This window comes from Haplochromis burtoni, unplaced genomic scaffold (assembly GCF_018398535.1).
Source record: "Haplochromis burtoni strain Fernald_Lab_line unplaced genomic scaffold, NCSU_Asbu1 Contig_408, whole genome shotgun sequence".
Lineage (NCBI taxonomy): Eukaryota > Metazoa > Chordata > Actinopteri > Cichliformes > Cichlidae > Haplochromis > Haplochromis burtoni.
This window is the reverse complement of record NW_024582769.1, coordinates 148680-164405: the sequence shown is the minus strand read 5'-3', so window position 1 is coordinate 164405 and position 15726 is coordinate 148680. Positions and strand designations below refer to the sequence as shown.

Genomic DNA, 15726 nt, shown 5'->3' with positions numbered 1-15726 from the left:
GCCTCTCTCTCTCTCGCTCTCTCTCTCCTCCTCTCTCTCTCTCTCGCTCTCCTCGCTCCGCCGCTCTCTCGCTCGCTCTCTCGCTCGCTCCTCTCTCTCTCGCTCACTCTCTCTCACTCACTCACTCGCTCTCTCTCTCTCTCGCTCTCTCTCTCACTCACTCTCTCTCTCTCTCGCTCTCACACACACACACACACAACACACACACACACACACACACACACACACACACACACACACACACACACACACAATGAGATCATCCCTGCACTCTGATTGGCTGATTCCTCCTCTCTCCAGGAGGCATTTTTTGGTCGAGATCTTCTCGATCGAAGCCGACAGGTGGACAGGGGGGCAGGGCCAGAAGCAGCAGCCAGTAGCCAACCAAGACCAGCGACAAGTAACCTGAAAGGCCCAACTCCTGGATTTCAGGCCCCTCCCCTCTCTGGCGCCAACACGAAGGTGGCAGCGCTGCGTGAGTTACTGCTTTGTTTACGTTTTTATCAGCATTTCATCCTCACTCATCATTGGCTGAGGAGCTTGGTAGAGGATGATGCCACTTCCTGTTGACGGACAGAAAGTGTCATGACCTTTACTCGTATGGGCTCAAAATGTGGTCATAAATATTTTGTACTTGTAAATCAGGATTTGTATGTGTAAAAAGAATTTGTGTGTGTAGAAAAAAACCCTGCAAGTTACAAGTACGAATTTTGACCCTATTTTTCTTCCTTTCATCTGATTGGTCAATGTCATGTCAATCACAAATGTAACAATCCAATCAGAGAACAGATGGGTTTGGCTGTCGGAGGGGCGCTTTTTTTGAACTGCAGGTCTTTGAAGGGAATAAATGCCCTTTTACATGCCAACCCAGCGTTTTCCTTCATCACCACGAAGGAAAACAGTCTGTGGTCGTCCGAGTTTGGTGATTTTTGTGTCACAGGTCTACGTTTAATACAGGGACTTCCACAGCCTTTTCAACAGCGCTGCGGACGCAGGGGGGGGGGGGGTTGGGAAATGACAGTCTTCATTAAAGGGGGGCTGTTCCTCAGTACATCCACGTCATCGATAGTCAAAGGATCTTGTAAAGAACGAACAAACAACAAAGCGAGTTCCTGGGAGGAACCTTCTTTAATGATTGCTTGAAGCCACGCTAATTTCCACACTCTTCACATCGACAGACATTCATATCTCAGTTCTCGAAAGGTCAAATGGTGAAGAGCATCCCAAGATATAAAAACCTAAGTGTGGATTCTTCCACCCCCACAGAAGACGAGAATGACAAAAGGACCCCCACCTTGATGATCCTTCTAAATCAACCCTGCACGCAATGGATGTCGAAACTGGAGGTCTGTGGCACCAACCGTCCCAAATTACTCACGCCCAGAAGAGATTCTATCGAGGTGTGCTCAATTTGTGAAACCATGCCCCAACCTAATATCATGCGAACTATTCACTTGAACGGATCCAGACTATGGAACACACCAGCGATGCTGACGTGCGCGCCGTTTACTAAGGCGTCTTGGGCAAGAATCTATCAAAACTAGCGCATTATAGCATGGCACGAGCAGATTCGCGCGGCCTCGCCAGATGTCGTAAGCCACCGCCATCCCTGCATTCAAAGATGACGATCATAGATGTTCACAAGTGAGACACATAGATGCTTCTATTCACTCATTCCCTACTTTCAAACCCAGAATCTGCTCCCTCTCTGCTCCAAAAAATCGTGAAAAAAACATTGGCCATCTTCCTCAGAAAAAGAGGAACCCTTTGACCTTTAGAATCGCAACGATTGGAACTGCTGAAACCAGACATTTTCCCTCAATAGTCTGTCCGCTTGATCTTGTCCTTTTTTTGTAAATGCACCAGGGTACTTCATTACAAAAAGCTTCTTCGTTTCACCATGCAATTTTAACGCATTCGAAACCCATGTCTTCTTATAATTTATTGAAACGACTATGAAAGAACACAAAGCGACCACAAAAAAAAAAAACCCCCAGAGAAATCTTATGGCTACCGAGCGAACCATTACAAAGCCAGAAGATTATAGAAAAAAAGCCACAAAGGGAAAGGGGGCACGGGGTCATGGCACTCTAAGTGCCAGAGGCGTTAAAAGAAGGGCTGCTTTGCCAAAAAAAAAAAAAAAAAAAACCCCCCACCAGAAAAAAAAAAGACAGGCCCAAGAAAACAAGCCAAGCAACCAAATTCTGGGACGAATCTTTGCTTTTAGTTAGATCTCTCATGGTCGTTCACAGTGGACATAGATGCTTCTTTCACTCCTCTTTCAAACCATCTGTCCTCTCTGTCCAAAATGTGAACATTGGCATCCTCGAAAGAGTGACCTTTGACCTTTAGATGCAGATGGACTGCTGAGACTTGTCCTATGTCTGTGTCTTGTCCTTTTGTAAATGACAGTCTTCATTACAAAGCTTTCTTCGTTATGAATTAGCATACATGTTTTTATTGAACACTTGAAGAACCAGCAAAAAACCCCCCAGAAACTCTTGTAGAGGACATAAAGTCAGAGATAGAAAAGACAAGGAGCAGGTGCATCTAGTGCAGGTAGAGCTGCTGCAAAAACCCACAGAGCCCAGCAGCCAGCAACAAATTCTGGATCCTTTGCTTTTAGTTAGCAGTTAGCATTAGCAGCACATCCTGCGTCCGATGTGGAAGGACCTTTATGCTGCGCACTGTGACTCACAGCAATGGTCCTGGGTCAGCCCTGACTTTGTGTTAAACTAATCCTAAAGTAATAATGGTATTTCTAACCACTGATATACCACAACTTTATCCTTTCAACAGCTGCTGAAAGTAAGGGGACCTAGCTGCTATCGGATATTTATATAGAGATTACCCTTCAAGGACCTGCAGTTCAAAAAAAGTGCCCCTCTGACAGCCAAACCCATCTGTTCTCTGATTGGATTGTTTCATTTGTGATTGACATGACATTGACCAATCAGCTTAAAGGAAGAAAAATGGGGTCAAAATTCGTAGTTGTAACTTGCAGGGTTTTTTTGGGCTAAGTCCACACACAAATCTTTTTTACACATACAAAACCGATTTACAAGTACAAAATATTTATGACCACATTTTGAGCCCGTATACTCGGGCTTCTGAATTGTGAGTGAATCGTGTTTGTGTGTGTGTGTGTGTGACCATCCAGCCGGGTCGGATGGCGGTCTCGTGGATCTGTCAGACGTCCTGAACACCGACCCTCACATCCTCGGCACCGGACACACAGGTACTCCCATCAGCCCCTTCACCCTCTGCCCACTCAGGGACCACACCAACGAAGAAGAGCTCACACCATAACTGTGTGTATTTGTTTCCAGGTCAGTTCCAGGTGGAGCGCTCCCCGTCTCCATTTGGTAAGACTCCCCAGGAAGACCACCACCTCCTCCTCCTCCTCCTCCTCCTCCTCCGTCTCACTTTGGTTCAGTTTTGTGTTTCTGGACGGCCAAAATAAATTTAATAAACTACAAAATGAAACGGCTGCAGTTCCTCTGACGTCCAGCAGAGGCAACAGCCTGGAGCCTTCTGAAACTTTTCTTCCTCTTCTGCTCCTGTTTGTTCTCCTCCTCCTGTCCTGTGATATAACGGCCTGAATCATCTTCTTCTCCTGCAGAGATCAGACTCATTCTTCTTCTGCTGCTTCCTGCTGACCTCCAGTCTGTCCATGCATCTGTCTCTCTTATTTAACCCCCTTCCCCTCTCTCAGCAGGTCTGGACATCAGCTCTGTGGCGCATGATGCCTCTTTGACTTCTGAGCCAATGGGAAGCAGTGGGCGTGTCCAGAGGGCAATGCAGGAAGAGCCTCTGGACGCCATCTTGAGTCCTGAGCTTGATAAGATGGTCACTGATGGTGAGTTGAAGAGGGTCTGAGAAGCAGGAAATGGGAAGTGCTCACAGATTCTAGAGCAGCTGATTGACGAGTGTTCTTCTGTTTCAGGTGCCATCCTTAGCAAGCTCTACAAGATCCCAGGTAAGACCGAGCACCTGTGTGGGCGTCAGCGCCATACGTCAGCCAAGGGTTTATTAATCTAACTAAGATGATTGACCAATCAGAAACAGGGACAGGTCAGCTGACAGCAGAGCGACTGAAAAGGGAAGTTGGCACTTGGCTTCAAACGTATTCGTTATTAAATGTTGAGCAGCTGCTTCTGCACAGACAGCATCACATGGATACAAGTGATGCTGTCATGACCTCGTTAGTCCCGTTGATGAGTCGGTGCTCGTCACCATCACGCTGTCATTGAAAGCTCATGTCACGTCATCCATGCTGACCGATGCTGGTGTGTGTGTGTGCAGAGCTGGAGGGAAAGGACGTGGAGGAGGTGTTCACTGCTGTCCTCAGTCCAGACAGCAGCAACAGCCAATCAGAGCAGAGTCAGCACACACATGCGGCTGCTGGGAGCAAGATGCACAACACAGGTACAGACACGCACACAGGTACAGACACGCACACAGGTACAGACACGCACACAGGTACAGACACACGCACACAGACACGCACAGGTACACAGTGACCTCTGTCTGAAGGCGTTGGTGATATTTCAGAATAATAAAAACTACAAACGTGTGAGCCGTGTTACGTGGCGATGTCACTAACGTCATGTAACCAAAGGTTAGCTGAATTTAACTGTTTCAGTTTCCTCGTTATGCTGACATTTGTCTGCTCGATGTTTGAGTGAGATACAAACTCATGACGCCGCTTTGCTTCGACCGTCCACCATTTTTCCCAAACATTTCTTCGACCTGCAGCTGTCTCGCCATCGTTTTTGTTGATAAGTATGAACCTAAAAACAGTTTGAGGGTTCGACTGAGCTCTCTTTGAACCTTCCAATCACCTCTGATCACCTGTATTGATCACCTTTCAGGTGCCGTGCCGTTTCCTCGCCTCCCACTGATGAACGGCCTCTCACCAGCTGCTCCTCCTATGATGCCCGGTGTCCAGGGTCCAGTCAGCTTTAGGGTCCTCCCTACCGAAACCCCCGCCCCCATCCAGGGCCCCACCTCTGCATTAGTTCCAGCCAATCAGCAGGCTCCGGCTGGTGAGGGCGAGCAGGATGCGCTGTCAACGGCTCAGAGGAGCACGCTGAAGTGGGAGAAGGAGGAGAGTCTGGGAGAGATGGCCACCGTCGCTCCGGTGCTCTACTGCAACACCAACTTCCCCCAGCTTAAGCAGCAGTACCCAGGTACACACACACACACACACACACACACACACACACACACACACACACACACACACACACACACACACACACTGCGTTCAGTGTGTTGACAGAGCTAACAGCTGTTTCCTGTATCAGACTGGCCCACCAGAGTGAAGCAGATCACCAAGCTGTGGAGAAAGGCCAGCGCTCAGGACAGAGCCCCCTACGTGGTGAGTTCCTCCTCCTCACTGTGTGGAGGACTCTGAGAGCTGAGGAAACGTTATAAAAGCGTATAGGAGCCTGTTCATAGGACCTTCGTCCTGTCAACAGGCCCTTGTGTCCTTTTGAGTGGTTTCCAGAGTGTTGATCAAAGGTGTCCATTTGAAGCAGCAGGGTCATCTTCCAGCTCCGGACCCTTCAAGGACGATCAGGTGCGATCAGTTTCCACACTGTCACAGTGTCCTTGTTCTGTAACAGTGTGGACACTGATTACAGTGGATCTGATCCCAGTGCTGTAAAGATTAGGAACTTTGAGCCACGTGCCTGCTCATCAACCATGATGGCGTTCGTTTAGCGTCCTCGCCATCTCTGACCACGTGCTGTTTTCCCTCTGCAGCAAAAAGCTCGGGACAATCGAGCGGCTCAACGCATCAACAAAGTGCAGCTGTCCAATGACCCGCTCAAACGCCACCCGCCCTCACAGCAGCAGCTGTCCGCGCCGCTGGGACCCTTTGACACTGTTTCCATGGAGATAGAGATGCCGTTCAAGGACCCGCTGAGGCCCAAGGAGTCGGAGCAGGAGCAGGAGTGGAAGTTCAGACAGGTGAGCAGAGCCCGAGAGCGCCACACGTCCAGGTGTCCGTTATGGTGACGTAGCAGCAGAGCGAGAAACCAACAACCAGACTCTAGTCAGAAAACACCTGATTTACCAGAAACACACTTTAGTGATGCAAACAGCAGCGCAATGCATGATGGGACACAGAGCGCTGCCTGCTGGTTGTAGACACACTGTGAGGGTGCTCGTTAAAATTAGTCACGCAAATGTTTCTGCACAACAAGTCAAAGGCAGCGCCCCCGGGTCAGCAGGCTGCACGCCACCGCTTCAACCTCGAGACCGTCGCGCAGACTAAATCCCATAGAAACAATCCGTACTCACTCCAAGGCTGGTGCTGGTTTCCAGCTCTCAGTAGTAACCATGGTAACCAGAAGGCAGCACGCCGTGGGGTGTATTTGTGATAAAGATGATGCTGTGATGTGCATGCCCGCTGAGCCGCCCTCCCTCACACTAACGTCTCTGATGTCATTGAAAAGGGAGGGGTTAAAGACAGAGGGGAAGCCGATAAGAAGAGGCAGGAAATCCCCCCCCAAAGCAAAAAATCTCCAACAGATACAGATTGTCCCTGCCAGGCATCTGTAGCAGCTCCGGTAAGACCTCAAGGCCAACCTGTCGGAGGCAGACTTCCTGGATCCACGAGCCTCTGAAACCCTCTGACCTCACCTCTTCACTCTGGAGCTCCACGAACTGTCGGGAACTTGTCAATCGGCCTTTAAACGAGCCAATGGGGCGTCAGTCAGAGCCATCAAACTTCAACAGTTTAAATAAAGAGTGACGGAGCTCAAGACCCGGAGCTGAGCGAGGGTTTCAGAGCCGTGGAGCCGGCCTCAGCCTCGTCCTCCTCTCTGGGCCAAAGGACGGCTTAAATTTGAAGGAGGGAGGGAGGAAGAGGAGGGGTTAGCTCTGATCTGACACAACGTCACAAGTCTGTGCTGGCCCAGAGCTGGAGGCCGCGGCCCAAGTCTGCCTGCGAGCTGACTGCTTTTATTCTGAAGGGGTGCTGAGAATGGCTCCGGAAACTTCTGCTCTGCCTTCTCCAGACTCCTCCTTACAGCACCTCCACACAAACACATTCTGTCCGGTGTCCTCCATCCATGCATGTGAGGGAGGAGAGCTCAGGTCCAGACCTGCTCCACACTTACTCTATTAAAGTCTGTTTCCACGCACAGCTTCTTTTTCACTCGGCTTTATGGTTAAAATCACGTTTAAGGGTTGGAGGAGTTATGGGGACGTGACTCCTGGGATTTTATTCTGAAAGTCAGAACAAACTGGAGCCTCAAAAACGTCCAGCAGAGGCAGCAGTGAGTCGGTCCCCATACACTCCCATGTTAGTCAGACATGTTTACAGCTTTGTCTCTGTAGGGTTTCCCCTTTGTAACACCTGGTGTCATACCTCAGTCGTTCGGCGTAGCTGTGTCTGTCAGACCTCAGTGTTTCTGTGTTGACGTGTTTGAGCTCCACCTGTTGCCCTCACGCCTGTCGCTCTGTGTCCGCCTGTCTCCTCGCCCGTCCCTTCTGTTTTTCTCTCTCAGCAAATGCGTCAGAAGAGCAAGCAGCTCGCCAAGATGGAGGCCACCCAGAAGCTGGAGCAGGTGAAGAATGAGCAGCGGCAGCAGCAGCAGCTCCTGGCCAGCCAGCGCCTCTCAGGCCCCCAGTCGCCTGAATCTGGCAGCCTCAGCCCCGTGCCCACCGGAGGAAGCGCCTCCCCTCACCCGGGTCTCAGGGAGGGTCAGCCCAGGCAGCACCTCCTGCAGGGAAGTTCTGGACCAGCGGACGACATCTTCCTCCGGCCTCAAGCACCGCCCCCTTCTGGCTTTTCCTCACTCCCTCAATCCCCACATCCCTCCTCTCCCCTCCACCAGCCAGCATCTTCCCCCCAGATGTTCTCTCCCCCCTCCTCCCGCCCTTCCTCACCCTGGGACCCCTACAGTAAGGTTATAGGCACTCCTCGGCCCTCCTCTTCCCAGTCTGGAGGCCCCGCAGCCTCCCAGCAGCAGCATCACAGCTCCCTTAGCACCTCCCCAGCCCATGATGTCGTAGGCTCTCCTGCTCCATCCCCCGACTCCAAAACACCTGACGTCTTCAGAAGCCTCGGGCCACAACCAGGTAACCCCACCCCCGACCCTTCAGTCAGACATGCCGGCATCCGAGTGGCCGAAGCCTACCAGAAGACGAACGTGCGAGTCCCTGCGCCCGAGTCATGCAGTCGTCAACTGCTCCAGGGTGGTGTGTTTAAGGCCCCCATGCCCCCTCAGCAAGAGGCATTTGGTGGTGGAGGAGGAGCAGGGAGGAAGGACCTGTCAAGTTTTGCCCCCCCTCCTTCACAGGAGCCTCCCTTCCCCTCCAGCCCACTGTCAGGTCTGGGCTCCCCCCACCGTAGTCCCTACGCCCAAGCGCCCGGCACGCCCAGACCAGATTACACTCAGCAGATGTCCGACCCCTTCACCCAGCAGTCACCTATGACCTCCCGGCCGTCTCCGGATCCCTACACCAACCCTCAGACCCCTGGCACGCCGCGTCCCCACTCTGACCCCACATACCTCACCACACCGCCTGCGCTGAGACCAGACCAGTACAACCAGCAATCCATGAGCCGCCGTCCGTCCCCCTCTCACCCAACCCTCGATCCCTACGCCTCCAACCCGGGCACACCCCATCCAGCTGTCATCGACCGCTTCCCCCGATCACCAGGGAGTCAGCGGGCCGGCGACCCCTACGCACAGCCCACAGGTACACCGCGACCCTCGCCGGATCCCTACGCCCAGCAGCCCTCTACACCACGACCCCAGAAGGCCCACGAGCCATTCAGCCAAACCCCAGTTGAGAGCTTAGCTCCTCAGCCTGCAGCTTCCGCTTCATCCCCTCTGGCTCCAGGAGACCCAGGGACCTTCACCCCAACGCCCCACCAGGTAACACCACAGCCCACGGCCTCTATTCTCTGCCACAGAGTAGCGTCTTCTTCTACTCATCTTTTCTCTGGTCAGTTACAGCAGTCACCAGGAAGACAACAACAGGACTCATTTCCCAGAACCCCCAGCAGCCACACCCCAAAGCACCCTGGGATATCAGAAGAGAGCTTCTCTGCTTTAGCCAGTCACACTCCGGGTCACGATCCGTTTGAGCAGGGTCACATGACACCAGGCCGATCGCAAACCGACAAGACGGCAACCACTGAAATGTCTGCTTTAGACGGGTCGATGAGCATGCTGCCTCAGCTTGGTGACTCAGGGGAGAAGCTGAGACAGGTGAGAGGTGTTGTGAGTCCACGTTTGTCTGGTCGAGTGTTGCTGGTTCTCGTGTGTTTAGCGAGTTCATCTGTCCTCCTGTTTTCTCTGCAGCGTCAACGGCTTCGGGAGCTCATCCTGAGACAGCAGCAGCAGAAGAGCACGTTACGTCAGGAGAAGGGTCTGCAGGAACCGGCTCCTGGACTTGCTGCACCCCCGGCTGCTCCAACAGGATCCTCCCCTGGTTCTGGCACACCTCTTCACAACTGGTCGCAGGACGACTCCTCCAGCTCCACCTCCACCGCTTCCCCTGTCCAGACAGACCCATTTGGGCGCCCTCCGCCCCCGTATCCTGGCACGATACGGCCTGCCGGGGCTCCAGCCCTGAGGTTCCCTGGAGGGTTCCCAGGAGAACAGCAGAGGGGTTTTGCGCCCACCGAGGCTTCTTTCCCCAGACAGAGTCTCCCCAGAGAGCTGGGTGTCCAAGGACCAGGATCGAGGTGAGAGGAGCAGAAGAGTCCTGGTTGAGATCTGATGGTTTTTTGTGTGTTTGTGACTTACACTCGCTGCCCTCTACAGGTTTGGAGCTCCAGCTGGCCTCCATGACACTTTCCTGCGTGCACCCCTAGGATCAACGCCTGCCTCTGGGCTCGGTGCTGTGGAGGTTCGTGTTCAGATGAGGAGGCCAGTGCCCGGGGACTTCACCGCCATCCGTCCCCACGGGACTCCAAACGCTCACCCGCACATGATGCAAGGTCAGCACAGCTCCTCCGACTGGCCGATCAGTCAAAAATGTTGAAAATGAACTTGATTGATAAAAAAGTCTCTTTCCCCTCAGGTGTCCCCCAGCCCTTCCTCCCTCGCTCTCTCCCCATCCAGCAGCACAGCATCATGGGACAGCCCTACATTGAGCTTCGACATCGCGCTCCAGAGAACCGCCTGAGGCTGCCCTTCTCTCTTCCTTCAGACCCCCACCCACCTGCCATCAGACCTGGTCCTGGGGCCAGGATGGGTGAGACGCTGATGGCTCAGCAGATGATGATGGCAGGCGCCGTGGAGCAGCTGAACCAGCAGGATCCTCAGCAGCAGCACCTTGGCCACACGGTGGCTCTGACTCAGACCGGCGAGCCGGCACTCTCGGGAGCCGATGGAATCGAGGAGCACCTGGAAGGGGAGGACTCGGCTGTGAAGGACCTGGAGGATGTAGAAGTGAAGGATCTGGTTGACCTGAACCTGAACCTCGACCCTGAAGATGGTATGAGCGATCGAGTCCGGGTCCAGCTTATTTCACCTTGGCTAAATCCAGAAATTACACCTGTTCTGAAGCAAGTTATCGATCCTTCTTCAGCTTGACTGACTCGTCCTCTAACTCTGTTTCAGGTAAAGAAGACCTGGACCTGGGTCCCAATGACCTCCACCTCGATGACTTCCTGCTGTCGGGGAAGTTTGACCTGATCGCCTATGCCGACCCTGAGCTCAACCTGGAGGACAAGAAGGACATGTTCAACGAGGAGCTGGATCTGGGTGAGCCAGCGGAGGAGAAGGAGAGCGGAGAGAGGAAGGATGGAGTTTGTGGTTCTAGAAAGACCGACAGCAGCTCCCACCTGGTCGGACAGATCAAACAGGAAGTGAGGGACGACAGCAAGACAGGGGCAGCTCGACCTGGGGTCCTCGCCACCAGCAAACCCCCGGGAGCTCTAGGACTTGAGGTTTCCTCTGTCCATCACATCAAGGTGGGACATTTTCAATTTATCAATAATAAATATTAATCAATAATTAGTTCAATAAAGAGAACATAATAAATAACCCACCACTGCCTCCAGGAGAAGCTGGAGGACTCCGGTTCTGTTTCAGGGGCTTTGTCATCCATCAAGCCCCAGGAGCAGGTGCCATCCATGGGCATGGTATCCAGAGTTCAGCCCCCTGTGACCACAGGTAAACAAACACAAGCCTGACCTGCCCCCCTCGTGTTATCGACCAATCGTTGGTCTAATCAGCAGATTTGAAATGGAAGAACTGTTTCTGATTGCTCTTCCTCTCCCAGGACAACAGCCTGTCTTCCAGCAGCAGCAGAGGCCTTTTGGGCCCCCCTCATCCTCGCCTCAACTCACCCCCCACCCTCAGGCTGTCTCAGTGTCTCCTCACACCAGTCTGCCTCCTCAGGCCCCCCAAGGCCCGCCTCACCCACTGCCTCTCCAGCCTCCTCACCTCCTCCTTACCACTCAGACCGAACCTCCACATATGGGGACCTCCACGCAGAGCCAGACCCAGGGTACCTTTGCTCAGACCCAGGTCCAGAACCAGAACAAACAAAGGCCTCTGCTTCTGGAGGAGCAGCCGCTTCTTTTGCAGGACCTCCTGGACCAAGAGCGGCAGGAGCAGCAGCAACAGAAACAGATGCAGGCCCTGATCAGACAGCGCTCCACCACAGACTCTGCGTTCCTTGGTGTGGGTAAGTCCAGAATCCTGAAACTCCCCCTGAAGCACCATTGGACTGTCTTTCTCATGAAGCCCCTGCTGAACTCGTGTTCTTGTTTTGTCCTGCAGACTTTGATTCCATTACAGACCCCATCATGAAGGCAAAGATGGTGGCTTTGAAAGGCATAAACAAAGTGATGTCTCAGGGAAACCTGGGCCTGAATCCCGTGGTCATCAACAGGTATGACCTTCTGACCTCTGACCTCAGTGTTCTCTGTGAACGTTCCCTCTCTCAACTTCATTTGAAGTCTTTGTCTGTGTGCGCGTCAGGTTCCAGCAGCCTCCAGCAGCCCCAGGTCCCGAGGTCCCCCCTCAGCCTCCACACCTGGTATTACAGGTATGTTGAAGGACTCGGACACAGTAACTGACCACACAGGACAGAGCATTTCTCTAACATGTCTGCGGTCTTTCTCTGTGTCAGGAGGGGACGGTGACCCCTCAGCTGGTGCAACCCAACCCCCCGAGCTTTGGCCCCGGGTTCAGCAGTGAGTATCAGAAACCAATCAGAGCAGCTTGAACAGGTACATTCAGAGCAGTGGTTCTAACACAAAGCCCGGGGAGAGCTTTATACGGTCACAGAATCTGACAGAGACCCACTGGTTTCGGTTTGTTGCATTAAAAATGACTGGAGTGACTGTGTGTTTTACCTGGGTGGCTGCAGCTCAGTAGAGAGAGCAGTGTCTAACCCCGAGTTGTTCTTGAACGTTAGAAACGTGTGCTTGTAGGATCGATGAATGAGGCAAGTTGTATAAAGTGCTTTGAGTGCTCAGAGTAGAAATGTGCTAATTCAGTTTAAATGACATATAATAACCTTCATATCCACACTTTCTAATCTCCAATTCAAACACAACCAACACGATGAAGAGGATCAGGCACAGAGGAGAAAGACCAGGAGCTCATTGATGAGCTCTGATCAGTTTACGCCTGCGTGTAAACGTTTAAAGTTCAGTTCTTCCTGGAGCCTGTGCAGACAGCAGAAACAGCAGCATGCGCTCAAAGTTTCTCTTTGATCGCAGGCTGCTGTTTCTTCTCAGCCACATATGAGCGAAGTCAGATTGCTTCTTCTCCTCATCACTGAATTCTGACTCCTTCTTTTCCCAGATGAGCCCAAGCGGCCGCAGTACGAGGACTGGCTCGGAGAGACGCAGCAGCTCCTGCAGATGCAGCAGCGCCTCCTGGAGGATAAGATCGCTGCTCACCGCAAGACCAAGAAGGCTCTGTCAGCCAAACAGAGAACGGCCAAGAAGGCGGGCCGTGTCTTCGCAGAGGAGGACGCCGCCCAGCTACGCTACATCAGCGAGCAGCAGGGAGTGGTCCAGAAGCAGCTAGAGCAGGTAACGGAGCTGATCCCAGTGCAGAATAAATCCAGATTATCGGACTGAACTGAAGGTAGAGGCCGGGGGCAGCCAGTGAAACCTGTAAGGGACCGTTTTCAGGGGCCGGTGTATCCACAGTGAGTGCTTCTTCTCTGTGTCCAGATCCGGAAGCAGCAGAAGGACCACGCCGAGCTCATCGAGGACTACCGGACCAAACATCCTCAGAGGGGTCTGCAGCAGCAACCGGCACCCCCCCTCCCTCAGAAGCTGCTCTCACAGCCCATCGTGCCCCTGCAACCCCACCCGGGCGGCCCCGCACCGGCCCGTCTCCCAAATGTGCCTCCCGGTTGGACTCCAGGGGGTGGGGCTCCAGGGGTGATGGGGCAGAGGATGCCGCCTCATCAACCCCCTCAACTCCCCGCCGCCCTACCCAACAGCCCGCAAGTACCCCCACACACCCAGGCGCCCTCTGCCATAGTGCCGGGCCTCGCAGCTCAGACGGCAGGCTTTACTACCGCCTCCCGAGGCCCCACCGGAGGTCCCAATGGAGCCACAGTGGATGGAGCTGGCCCTGCCCCTCAGGTAACAAACATGGCTGCTGCACCCCACTGTGATCTAGACCTGATCCAGAACCAGACTCTCATCATAAATCAGATGGGGAGGGGGGATTATCTCCATATGTTTGAGCCCTCATACCTCCATCAGCACAGGAGACCCCACAGGAAGTTCAGTCTAATGCCGGTCCACATCTGGATTTGTCAGTCCAACTTTTATGTATCTCTGAACATCTGTATTAGAAAAGCCAATGAGGGGGGGACCCTGCAGTAACACTGCTTCATGTGAGCTTAGGCTGCTCCTGGGCGCTGGCTAACCCCTCTGACTCCGCCTCCTCCACAGGTCAAGTTTGACGACAACAACCCGTTCAGCGAGGGTTTCCAGGAGAGGGAGAGGAGGGAGAGGCTGAGGGAGCAGCAGGAGAGGCAGCGGGTTCAGCTCATGCAGGAGGTAAAACATCACGGAGGAGGAGGAGCAGAGCAAGCTGGGCCTCAGTCAGCAGAGCTCCTCCTCATAGAGCGCGTCCCCTCTGACTCCACAAGTTTCTGTTTACCCACAACATGAAGACGTTCATGCTCTCACAGCTGGAGCACGCCCTGGTTAGGAACCAGGAAGAGTTAAATGTAAAGAGGAGTGAGACGGAGCGCAGTGTGTTTCCTCAAACACACTCAGAGCATTAGACTGGAGTCGGTGTTAAAGAGAGTAAACCAGTTTAAGCAGATGGGTTTAGACTCTAATAAGGGAAGAGAGCCAGTATCGCTGAGTTCAGGAGGAGGTGAATCCCAAAGTCGGGGAGCAGAGCAGCTGAAAGCTCTGTTCCTCTTAGTGGTGAGACGGGAACAATGAGGTGAAGACATCGGTGAATGAAGGGAGTAAATGTGGAGTAAATCACACAAGTAGGGAGGGACCAGGTTGTGGATACACGTCAAGTGAAGGAGACTCGAGCATCTACAGGCAGTGCAGCTGATGAAGAAGAGGGTGATGCGCTCTCTGGAGGCTGTGCGAGTTATGATCGCGAGAAATCAGAATTACAGTATCTGAGAAGTGACGAGGATAGGAGCAGCATGTGGGGCGAGGAAAGGAGGAAGTGCTGTCGAGGAGGACACCCAGACTGTTACCCTGAGGGGGGGTGGAGGTGTTGTCAGTATTAATGGAAAACCTGTAACCTGTGCTGACAAGCTTCAGTTTTACAGGGGGTGCAAAATTATTAGGCAAGTTGTATTTTTGAGGAATAATGTTATTATTGAACAACAACCATGTTCTCAATGAACCCAAAAAACTCATTAATATCAAAGCTGAATGTTTTTGGAAGAGTTTAGTGTTTTAGTTTTAGCTATTTTAGGGGGATATCTGTGTGTGCAGGTGACTATTACTGTGCATAATTATTAGGCAACTTAACAAAAAACAAATATATACCCATTTCAATTATTTATTTTTACCAGTGACACCAATATAACATCTCCACATTCACAAATATACATTTCTGACATTCAAAAACAAAACAAAAACAAATCAGCGACCAATATAGCCACCTTTCTTTGCAAGGACACTCAAAAGCCTGCCATCCATGGATTCTGTCAGTGTTTTGATCTGTTCACCATCAACATTGCGTGCAGCAGCAACCACAGCCTCCCAGACACTGTTCAGAGAGGTGTACTGTTTTCCCTCCTTGTAAATCTCACATTTGATGATGGACCACAGGTTCTCAATGGGGTTCAGATCAGGTGAACAAGGAGGCCATGTCATTAGTTTTTCTTCTTTTATACCCTTTCTTGCCAGCCACGCTGTGGAGTACTTGGACGCGTGTGATGGAGCATTGTCCTGCATGAAAATCATGTTTTTCTTGAAGGATGCAGACTTCTTCCTGTACCACTGCTTGAAGAAGGTGTCTTCCAGAAACTGGCAGTAGGACTGGGAGTTGAGCTTGACTCCATCCTCAACCCGAAAAGGCCCCACAAGCTCATCTTTGATGATACCAGCCCAAACCAGTACTCCACCTCCACCTTGCTGGCGTCTGAGTGGGACTGGAGCTCTCTGCCCTTTACCAATCCAGCCACGGGCCCATCCATCTGGCCCATCAAGACTCACTCTCATTTCATCAGTCCATAAAACCTTAGAAAAACCAGTCTTGAGATATTTCTTGGCCCAGTCTTGACGTTTCAGCT

The 15726-nt window shown here is 52.4% G+C and overlaps 1 protein-coding gene across 1 annotated transcript in view; it reads left to right on the top strand.

The window, feature by feature from the left end:
* The window catches only part of LOC102300782 (histone-lysine N-methyltransferase 2C), a gene marked incomplete in the record, with an annotated part of 48143 nt that overhangs the window by 21609 nt on the left and 10808 nt on the right, over positions 1-15726 (top strand). Inside the window, 23 exon segments of the mRNA XM_042213016.1 lie at positions 301-475; positions 3161-3238; positions 3330-3365; positions 3716-3859; positions 3947-3979; positions 4306-4428; positions 4875-5192; positions 5310-5383; positions 5770-5976; positions 7521-8897; positions 8973-9233; positions 9327-9712; positions 9792-9967; positions 10051-10467; positions 10593-10945; positions 11036-11147; positions 11257-11664; positions 11760-11871; positions 11961-12027; positions 12112-12175; positions 12792-13024; positions 13169-13588; positions 13904-14011. Of these exon segments, the coding sequence (XP_042068950.1) occupies positions 301-475; positions 3161-3238; positions 3330-3365; positions 3716-3859; positions 3947-3979; positions 4306-4428; positions 4875-5192; positions 5310-5383; positions 5770-5976; positions 7521-8897; positions 8973-9233; positions 9327-9712; positions 9792-9967; positions 10051-10467; positions 10593-10945; positions 11036-11147; positions 11257-11664; positions 11760-11871; positions 11961-12027; positions 12112-12175; positions 12792-13024; positions 13169-13588; positions 13904-14011 (5682 nt within the window).